Source organism: Lagenorhynchus albirostris, chromosome 1, assembly GCF_949774975.1.
Source record: "Lagenorhynchus albirostris chromosome 1, mLagAlb1.1, whole genome shotgun sequence".
Lineage (NCBI taxonomy): Eukaryota > Metazoa > Chordata > Mammalia > Artiodactyla > Delphinidae > Lagenorhynchus > Lagenorhynchus albirostris.
This window is the reverse complement of record NC_083095.1, coordinates 124,302,797-124,313,274: the sequence shown is the minus strand read 5'-3', so window position 1 is coordinate 124,313,274 and position 10,478 is coordinate 124,302,797. Positions and strand designations below refer to the sequence as shown.

The 10,478-nt window shown below is 51.9% G+C and overlaps 1 protein-coding gene across 2 annotated transcripts in view; it reads left to right on the top strand.

Moving 5' to 3' along the window:
• Positions 1–914: 914 nt before the first annotated feature.
• MEGF11 (multiple EGF like domains 11) overlaps positions 915–10,478 on the top strand; it is a 237,112-nt gene continuing 227,548 nt past the window's right edge. Inside the window, exons 1-3 of one of the 2 annotated variants that reach the window (XM_060152435.1) lie at positions 915–1,015; positions 5,726–5,827; positions 9,863–9,963. In XM_060152435.1, coding sequence (XP_060008418.1) covers positions 918–1,015; positions 5,726–5,827; positions 9,863–9,963 — 301 coding nt within the window. In that variant the 5' untranslated portion in view covers positions 915–917. The remainder of the gene's footprint in view (positions 1,016–5,725; positions 5,828–9,862; positions 9,964–10,478) is intronic. The other variant, XM_060152426.1, reaches the window with a different exon arrangement.

Sequence of the window (10,478 nt, the reverse complement as noted above, 5' to 3'; positions counted from 1 at the left end):
CACGGAGTCCCGGACAGGAAGGAGTCTCGGAGGTCATTTCAGCCGTTCCCACCTTAATGGTTCTCTGCCTCTATGAGGAGCCCTTGGTTGGGGAATCCTCAATTCAAGGACCAAGGGGCTTGGTAGCTGTGGAGGCCCACTTAACCCCTGACTCAGGCTGTCACTTCAGGGGCCAGGATCAGACTCCACAAGCTGATTCCTCAAAGCCCTTTACCAGGCTATCCAAGCCCTTCGCCCCCGGTTTGGTATGACGTGCAGAGATCATCACCCTGGGTGTCAGTGGCTGATAGCCCATGGGAACAAGAAAAGCAAGGACCAGCCTTCTGGGTGGCTTGTTGGACCAGAGCTGCTAAGAAGGGTTTTCTCAGCTTACCTGTCCCCAGGGCCATACCAGACACCTTTTTTCTCTGTCTTCATTGAAGGAGGGAGTAGAGAGAGGAAGTGAATGGGCAAAGCACATGAGGGAGAAGGGACAGGGGGAGGGTGTTGTCCTTAAGGTAGAAGATCAGGGCTTCTTGGTCCAAGGATGGGCTCAGGGGCCTGAGGGCACCCTGAAATCACAGCCAAGTATCGTGCGTGTGTGCATTTTGTGGGGGAGAAGGTCTGTAACTTTCATTAGATTCTCCAAGTCCATGAACCAAAAAAACTTTCAGAAGCTCTGGCCTAAAATTTCAATGTTTCCCTGACTCAGCCTTCCCACTGCCCGGTTACTCAGAAGTGGTGAAGTGTTACGGTGTTAGTCAAAGCCTGCAAGTGTGAAATATCAGCTGCTCATTACACGATGACGATGGGAAACTTCGCAGCTTAGCGAGCCCCTTCCGCCGCCTCACACGAGGAGTCATGGCCCCAAACAGATGCCTGGGAAGACGGTCTGATTAATGACGCTGCCTCCTCTGTTCTCCCGCGCAGGGCCCAGGATGGCGCTCTCGGTGGCAGGGCTCCTTGTCTTCTCCCTCCTGCAAACCGTCCTCTCCCTCAACCCCGAGGACCCCAACGTGTGCAGCCACTGGGAGAGGTAAGATGCGGTTCTTGGACAGCCAGGCACTCCCTCGGGGCCTCACCCTGGGCTTGGCACTGTTGGGACAAAAGCAGAGGCAGGAGGTACGGAAGCTGTCCACCAAGGGCCTGCAGTCCAGCTGGGGACACAGCACAGATGCTGAAAGGTGGGCCAAAGCTGTGTAGATTCTCTCTGAGACTCAGCGCTCTGGGGGTCAGGGTGGGGGCGTTGAGTGACAGGCAACGCGAATGATGCGGTCTGGTAGTTGACAGTATTCCTCCCTGCATTTGCGCTTACAGCCATTTTACAGATGAGGAAGTAGAGGCCCAGAGAGGCTCAGTGCCCATCCCCAGACAGGCGGGGTGCAGTGAGAGACTGGGGTCCAGATGAGTTGTGCTCCAATGCCACGATGCCTTCCTGGTCTCCCAGGACTGGCAACGATGCAGCAGCTCAGATGTGCAGGGCAGCCGGCAGCCTGCCCCGAGCAGGGTAGGTGAGGGGGCCCTGCTGCTTCTGATCTGGTGGGGTTAGAGAGGGCTGACAGGGGAAGGGCAGCTGCATTCTGGCTGCGGCACTAGGTCCAGGGGGAACAGGCCGGGGCTCTGCAGATGGCCTGACTTTGAAGCACAAGGTGAAAGTATCGATTTTGGTGAGCAGAAAGACAGTGACCAGAGACCCAATCAGGAAAAACCAAATTATATCCTGGAATTGATTGACCATGCTGACCAGGATGACTCTGTCACTTAGATGTTAATAAATCAAATAAATAAAATTAAGATGAGCGCCCGATGGGGGAAGCGGATGGTGGAGGAGGGCAGGTGAGTGGGGAGGGCCATGCTCCATGCCTGTGAGGGTGAATGCCCCAGCCCCACGGCAGGGAAAGTCCCCTCACCCAGGGCCTGGCGGGACTGGCTGGGAGGCAGAGGGATGGTGCCCACACCAGCGTGGTCTCCAGTGACCGGGTGCTCCACGAGGGGTCCCGACAGAGTTGAGGCTGGAGCGGAAGGCAACGTTGCCACCAGTGTGCTCCTTTTTGGTGAAGTGGGAAGAACACGAGATCAGTGATGAGACCTTGGTTCACACCAGTCTGGAGTTTTCCGTCTGTTAGCCCTGTGACTTTGGGGATGTCTCTGAACCCCTCGGAGCCTACCTCTGCCTCTGTAAAGTGGGGAGAATCGTTACCCCTGCTTCACAGGCTTGTTGGATGATCAAGGCACCAGTTTCATGAAAGGGCTTTGCGTACCATGAAGCTCAATTATTGTCTTTCCTTGTTAACAACTCCAGCTTTGCAGGAACAGTTATCACAGACTTTATTGCACATCAGGCGCCCTGAAGTGCTGGTGAAAAGCAGATTCTCTTGGGTCCTCTCCGCAGAGACTCTGATTCCGTAGGTCTGGGGTAGAGCCTAGGCATATGCAGTTTTCATAAGCTTTCCACATGATTCTGTGGTGATCCAGGCCCCTTACCTCTTCTAGTTTTGGTGAATGTAAACCTTTATTTCCCAGTGAGTGAGGGAGAAAGCAGATGACTCCCACATGAGTCTTTGGTTTGCAGACTTCAGTCTCAGCAATCCCCGTCTCATCCACCTTTCCCAGCTGGGACTCCGTTGCTTCCTGCCGAAGTCTGTGCTGTACCCCGGCTTCTGGAACGCCTCCTTCCTGTCTGCTCACCTCTGCCTTTCCCAGTGCCTCCAACCTCTCCTCCAGGAAGCCTTCCCTGATGGTAGGGCCCACCCTGACTTCCCTTTTCTCTGAGCGCCATTTGCACCAGTGGATCAGTTCAAACTTAAACCAAACTCACTAATTTTCTAAACCTGCCCGACATGAATACGTTTGGCATGTGGAAATATTCTGATCCGAACCTGCACTGAGCCGGCGTTTCAGGCTGTTCGGGCTATCAGCTGAAGTTACTGCTTTGATGGGAGGACAGGGAGAGATTCCAGCAGCTAAGAGGAGGTCTGGGGCTTCTCCTGCCCCTAGGGAGGAGGTCTTGTGTGATGCCCTGTGCCACCAGGCGCCTCCTCCTTCTTGGTTCTTCCAGCTGAGCTCCATTGCCATCTACACGCAGATGAGTCTAGTCTGTGTCGTTCCAGAAACACACCCTGGTCCCTGGAGACCGCTTAGGGAGAATTTCCCAGCTGGATTAGTGCTTCTGGATGGCTCCTCGTTAATTACGCCCCTCCACCATAAAACCCAGCAGAAGGACCTCCCCTGGCTAGCAAAGCCCAGCTTTACAAGATTAATCTGGCCCCTCGTTAGCGTGTTGGCAAATGAGCGTGTTAAACCACCCAGCTATGAACCCAGGGGCACACGCTTCACCCGGGGACTTGGAGTTGGTTCAAGTTCTGGTTGCCTGACTCGCTTGGCTCAGGGCACCCCCGCAGAGCTGGATCTGTTCCCCATGACACCCTCCCCACCGTCTCTGTTGGGCTGTTGCCCTTTCTCTGAGCACCCACTGTCCCTGTCTGTGCTACAAGGGGTGCCTGATTCCCCCAGGTGCTTAACAAAGGCAGGGAGTCTGGTCTGTGTGTGGTCTTTCTCCCCATCCCGTATTATGGTCAGGGAGGAACTATCCCTCGGTGCCTGGCAAGGAGGTGTGTCACTGCCAGTCATATAATGATGATGGCCAGCATCTATTAGACACTGACAGTGTACCTGTTAAGCATTTTATGTGTATTATCTTGTGTTGAGCATTTTACCTGTGTTATCTTGCTTTACCTTCCCACCACTCTGAGAGACAGACACTATCACTGCCATCCTAATCCTTGCAATAATGATATGAAGTCCCTGGTAATAGTTATCATAGGTTTACAGGTAAGGAAATGGAAGCTTATACCAGCTAAGTGTTATATCTAAGGACAGGCTGCTAACAAGTGACAGGGTTCAAACTTGACCCAGAGCCGCTGTACTCTTATCCTGCCTCTAAGTGAGAGACTCAGTAGAGATGCAGGAGCCCAGGGTCATAGATTTTCAGAGTTGGAAGGGGTTTTGGGACGCCAGGGGCGGGTGTCGAGCTCAGTTTCTCCAAGCCTGGAGATGAAATGGGTTCAGGCCATGTCTGCATAGACATGTGCCTCTGACGCACATCTCTGATGTGCCGGCTGGTAGAGGCTCAGCAAGGACCCTTCTCACATCCTCCGTGCTTCAGAGAAACAGAATTTCCCACCACCCTGAGTACATGTGCATTGCTGACTGCTCCTGGCTTCCTCTTTCTGAATTCTAGACCTTTGACATTTCTGGCAGCAGAGAGCCTGCTAGAGACCCACTCGGGGGGCTGGCCTGCCCCAGCCCCCCTGCAAGTAAACCGACAGTTTTCTCAGGCAAAGCAGACGGGCTTTTATAGCCTGGACCTGGCCATCTGGACCAAGTGAGTGAGCCTTCTGGGGAAAAACACTGAATAATACCAACTGACATAAAAATTAATCCCTAAAATCTCAGCAGAGGTCCTCTCCCAGCCTGCATAGGAAGTGTGAGTCCTCACTTTACACCCTGGCCTGACTGCCTTTGCATACCTCTCCTGCCAGCACGGGCAGGTGGAAAGGCTTATTTTGATAAAGCTGGGAGCTGCTTCCCTGTGGCTTCTACCCCCTGGTCCAGGTTTACAGTTAACAGGCAGGTAACAAGATACCACTTCAATCAGGAGGTCCAGGGGCATGTCCTCGTTGCATCCGCAGCTATACTAGAGACATAATAAAGCAGAGGGTAATGGGTGACCTTGGGGAAGTCACTTAACGTGTCTGATGCTCAGTTCCCTCATCTGTAAAATGAGGATAACAATGCCACCACCTACCTTACAAGATTGCGTGAGGGGACTTCCCTGGTGGTGCAGTGGTTAAGAATCCACCTGCCAATGCAGGGGACACGGGTTCGAGCCCTGGTCCAGGAAGATCCCACACGCCGCGGAGCAACTAAGCCCGCACGCCGCAACTACTGAGCCTGCGCTCTAGAGCCCGTGAACCACAACTACTGAGCCCGCGAGCCACAACTACTGAAGCCCGGTTGCCTAGAGCCTGTGCTCCGCAACAAGAGAAGCCACCACGATGAGAAGCCTGCGCACTGCAACAAAGAGTAGCCCCTGCTCGCCACAACTAGAGAAAAGCCCACGTGCAGCAATGAAGATCCAACGCAGCCAAAAGATAATAATAATAATGAGAAATTAAAAAAAAAAGATTGTGTGAGGATTAAGAGGGCTTAAAACATTTAACACAGGGCGTTCAAGTATTAACAGTTATTGGTACCAGCTGTGTGGCCTGGACAAGCTGCCTCTAAGCCTTCCTTTCTTCATCTGTAAAATGGGACCACTTATTTCATAGAGTTGCTGCAAAGATCAGCTTCCATGCATGTGCTCTGAAGACCGTAAAGATCTGAGCAAACATTAAGTATTTTAAAACATACTAGCTTTGGGCTTTCCAGAGCCACATAGAATAAATGGAAACCCTCCTTTATTCATTCTCTGTTAAATGAACAAATGAACCAGAACTTCGGAAAGCGAGCTGGGCCACAGGACAGTAAGGGGTGTGCCCTGGATCTAGCCTGGAGTCAGGGAGGTTTGAATGCGGAGAGTACCCAGGGCAGGAGGAGGAGAGTGGGGTTGGGGTGGGGGGGGGGTTGGAGCCCCTGGACACTTGGCTGTGGGGCCTGGCTCCCCTGGGGAGGGAGACCCCATCCTGAATATCAGCTCTGCCTCCCAAGGGCTGACCACAGCTTCCATCTCCTGTCTGGTTCTCAGCTATGCCGTGACCGTCCAGGAATCGTACGCACACCCCTTTGATCAGATCTACTACACGCGATGCACAGACATCCTCAACTGGTTCAAGTGTACCAGGCATCGGTGAGTACCTCTCTCAGATGGTGAGTGGGGGGAAAGAGGCAGGCCCTCAGGCTCACCTTCCTGCCCCCCTAGCAGATGGAGTCAGTGCACCGCCTGCATCCCCTTGGTACCCACTCTTGGTACTCACGGGAGAGACTCTGCTGAGGGCTTCTTTATAGTCAGAGCGGCTTATGGGCAGGGCAGGCTAGAAGTGCTAGAGAATTACTGCCCTTGGAGGGCATCCCTCACCCAATGACAGATGGGGAGTTAGTGGAAAAATACGCCAGCTTCCTTACCCTTAGGGTAAGAAGTTCCTGACCCAACTCTGAGGCATGTTCTGCACATATCTGTGGTCCCCAGTGGGATGGAACCTCAGTCACCCACGGTGGGAAGCTGCTCAAAAGTACACCCTGAATTGGCTGCCTTTACTTTCCTGTCTCATTTTACTACACCCCTCCCAGTGCTTCTTAGGATCATCTCCCAGATAAGCTACTTGCTTTTGAATCCTTGCCTCAGGGTCTGCTCCTGGGGGAGATCCAACCTCAGAGGGCCCCCCGTCAGAGCAGATGTAGCCCCTTGCAGCGTACCCGGCTTGGAGAACAGGGTGCAGGCTATAGACCAGCACCTCTTGGCACCTTGGCCAGGCTGCCCATGGGAAGCACTCCATCTGAACGACTGCACGTGGGAATTCTGCTTCCTTGTCTGCAGTCCTCCTGGAAATCATGCCATGCCCCCGTGGCACCAGGGAGACAGGAGAGGAAGGAAGAGAAAACATGTTTTCTTGGATGACCCTGCGCAGGTCACTCTATTTTGGGACTCCCTGTGTACTCATCAAACGTGTAATGATCCTTGCCCTACCTACCTGCAGGGTCAGGGATGTGCAAATACTGTGAAAAGAGCAGGGGAAAGTGGGGAAAAGTGAGGTATTAGATACAGGCAAGGTAGCTTTGTTATTTGAGGGGTGAAAATTCAGCAGATGAAGGGTCAGTGAGGGAGTGAGAGAGAGGCTACCTGGTAGGCCCGTTTCGTAGTTTCTGAGCATCTGTGTTGTTTCCAGATATTTTTGCTTCCTCTTTGTGGGCCTGGTCACTCTTCGAGGTTATGCAGGAATCATGGTGGACAGAAATGGGGATGGGGAAACTTGCTCTATGCTGGAAGGCCAAAGTCCTGGTTTTCTTTGCGGGTTTTGCTAGTAACTTGTTGTGAAACACTGAGCATAGATATAATAGCTGCTTTAAAATCCTTGTCTGCTAATTCCAACATCTGGGTCATCTCAGGGTTGGTCTTCCTTGACTGCTTCTTACACAGGTACAATCTTCTAGTTTCTTTAATGTGTCTAGTAATTTTGAATTGTATTCTGGGCATTATGAACAGCAGAGACTGTAGAGACTGAATTCTCTTGTGTTCCTCCAGATTTGTTGTTGTTTGCTTGTTTGTTTAAGCAGCCAATTAACTTGGTTAAACTCAGTTTTCCAAACTCTGAAAGTTCATATTTTCAGCCTTTGCTGGACTGCTTGGGACCTGCCCTGTACACGTGTAATTCAGGGGGCAGAAGTTTGGGCAGAGATTTTACAAAGAATATGGGGCTTCCTCCTTGTGGCTCTCTCCTTTCTAGGGTTTCTCCTGTCACTTTCTAGTTGCTGGGTCTACCCTCAGCTTGTCCTGTGGTTCTTCAGACCAGTAAGGCCGTGTGTCCTCTATCTGAATTTTAGCCATCTGGAATATTATTGACTGGGGCCTGCCCTTGGGCTCACCTTTGCTGGTGTCATTCCCTTCTTCGAAGTGTCTCCTTCCCTCCAGCATCTGCCTTTGTTCTCTCTCTAGTGCTTTTCAGGTAGTTGTCTTTTATATTTTACCCAGATTGCAGAGTTGTTTGCAGGAGGGTTGATCTGATAGGAATGACTCAGCCATTACTGCATCCCCTTAACCTCCCCTAGTTGACCAAGTAAGTTAGCTGCCTGTGGCCCTGGTCAAAGGCAGAGGCAGAAGGAAAAGTCCTGCTCCCTCCATGACTGTCAGGCCCTGTGCCGGAGCCAAGTTTGCTCTGAGGAGTGGCTTTGCTGGGTACTTGGAGGCTGGCGCTGCCGTCCGTCACCACTGGGGAAGGGTAAGTGAGTGGCTGCTTATTAAAACAGGCTGCATTCCTGGAACATGAAGTATTTTGCTGACTTACTGAGTGGCTTTGCAGCTTTCCTGATGACCCAGGGTGAGCACACTGACAGCAGCACCATGAGTCTCCTTCAGTGTGGAATGGCTTGTGGGAACGCAGCATCCTTCTGATGGCAGCCTGGTCCCTGGCCCCTTCCCTCTCCTTCCAGAGGAAAGGAGCCAGCAAGGATGGGAAGGTAGAAGCAGTGGGGGACATCTTTCTCTAGGGAGGCTTTAACGATTCTGAGACCACCTCTCCACTGGAAGCGCTTGGGGATGACTCTGTTTGGTGGGAGGCATGGATTGAGTGACTTCTTAGTCAACCCTGAGTCATTCTTTATCTCGGAGGCTTATACAACTGAAATTGCCGGGAGCTGCCTTCCTGTACCGGGGAAGTAGCTTCACTTAGAGGCTGGCTTACTTACCTTCCCTTATGGATTTTTGACAAAGTAGAATGACCTTAGTTTGTGACATTCCCAAATATCACAGATTTCCCTGGAGTCCTGCACTGTCATTTGTCATAAAGCGAGGGCTGTAAGCACTGGTAGGGCTGCCCCAGCCTGTGCTGTAGGACCCCCTGCCCAAGTTGGGCTGACCCTCCATGGAAAGCAGGCTATAGGCATCTCCAGTGACTGGACCCCGTGGCTCTGCCCCTCAACGAGGGGTCCACAGGGCAGGCTCCTCTGGGGTGCTGGTGGGGAAGTGAAAGAGCTCTGGCTTCAAGGCCCGAGGACTTGGGTTGAGTCCAAGTTACACCTTGACCTTGGGAAGTTACTTGCTCTCTCTGGTCTTCAATGGCCACTTCAAATCTCCTCCATTTTGACCTTATGTGTGAGGAAGGGGCTTTGCCTGTCAGTACCCAATTCTGACTCCCTCCTTAGGACTCTGTCCTCACACCATTCATTCCCTTGTCCTACTGCTTCATGATGGCCATCCCATTAGCCCAGAAAGCCACCCCTTGGGAACTGGCACGGGGCAGTAGGTTAAGCCCAGTGGCTTTGAAATTAGAGTGACTTGCGTTTGAATTCTGCCTCTGAAACTTATTAGCTGTGTGACCTCGAACAAGTGATTTAACTTCCCAGTTTTCTCATCCAGAAAACAAAGGGGGAGAGTACATAAAACAAAATAAGAATAAAAACTCTAAGAAAGAAATAAAGGGGGCGTAATAATGCTACCTGCCTCAGATAGGGACTGAGTGATTTTGCCTATAAATCTCTGTGGCACAGGACCACGTCTCAACACTCAGGTCAGCATAAGAACTGGAACCCAGGTCTCTGACTCCCCGACCAGAGCTTCTGCTCTCTGGATATTAGCTTCTTCCTCTGCAGAGCTGGTTCTGAGCCTTCCCAAGATGGCATGCGAAGCTCTTTCCCAGGGGCTGTTATTTTTGTTGGGAGGGAGATTAATCTACTGTCTGGGACCTAGTCAGACTCAGAGGGTCCTTTTGCTGACTTGGCTTCAGTTCTCCAACTGGGTAGACCAGTCCCCACAGGGCCATGAGCAATCATGGTTGGGGTGGTGGCAGTTGGCATAGAAACTCTCAGGGCCCAATTCCTATCAAGGTCACCCCATGGGCTGCTCCAGCCCTGGGTCTGGAGGTTTTCAGAAGTCCCCAGTTACTGTCCAGAAAGTATTTTCTGCAGCCCTTCTAAGTATCGCTCTGAAGGGATTGGCGAGAAGTCAGCAGGTGTAGCAGATGCTGCCGCCCTGTCAGTGATACATTCTGCATCACAATGGCCCAGATCCCACCATCGATTTTTCTTTATTGTGTTCCATCATATTCGAAGCCGCCATGCATTTTAAAGTAATTATTGAATGGCATCCTTGATATAGTTTAACACGAATATCATTCTAACAGGAGTGATTGATTTTCAATACTTTCAAGTGGCTTTCTTTTCTGTGCCGTAGGATCAGTTATAAGACAGCATATCGGCGTGGGCTCCGGACCATGTACCGGCGGAGGTCCCAGTGCTGTCCTGGCTACTACGAAAGCGGAGACTTCTGCATACGTATGTGGGGGCTGCAGTGGGGAGGGGAGGGAAGGGGAACAAGGGAAAGGGAGGTAGGCCTGTTATCCAGGCCCTGGGCAGCAGGCCTCAGCTGACCTGAGGGCTCCAGAAATCACTGCCTGCTGCCGGTTCTGAGGGGATAATGGGTCTGGTGCAAACGCATTAGCACAGATTTGTCTATCAGATTAACCTCCTAAGAGGGTGCATGTTAGCACATCAGTTCTAGGCTTTGATGGTGTCAGGAGAGAAGTGGATTCTTCTGGAGTGGGTGCTCTGAGGAGCAATGGGGAAGAAGTGCTGAGCACCTGGCGCAGAGCTGAGGTGCTCAAGAAGGAAGAGGTGAATGAATAAATGGATGGAGAGATGGAGAGATGCACGGATAGATGGATGGATGGATGGAAGAGAGGAAGCAGGGAAGATGGGATCATTGGATAGCAAGATCGTAGCACCTAGAAGGAGGATGGCAAGAGTAAGCTCACAAGGAACTGGTTCCAGTAAATGGGAGGATTTCCAAA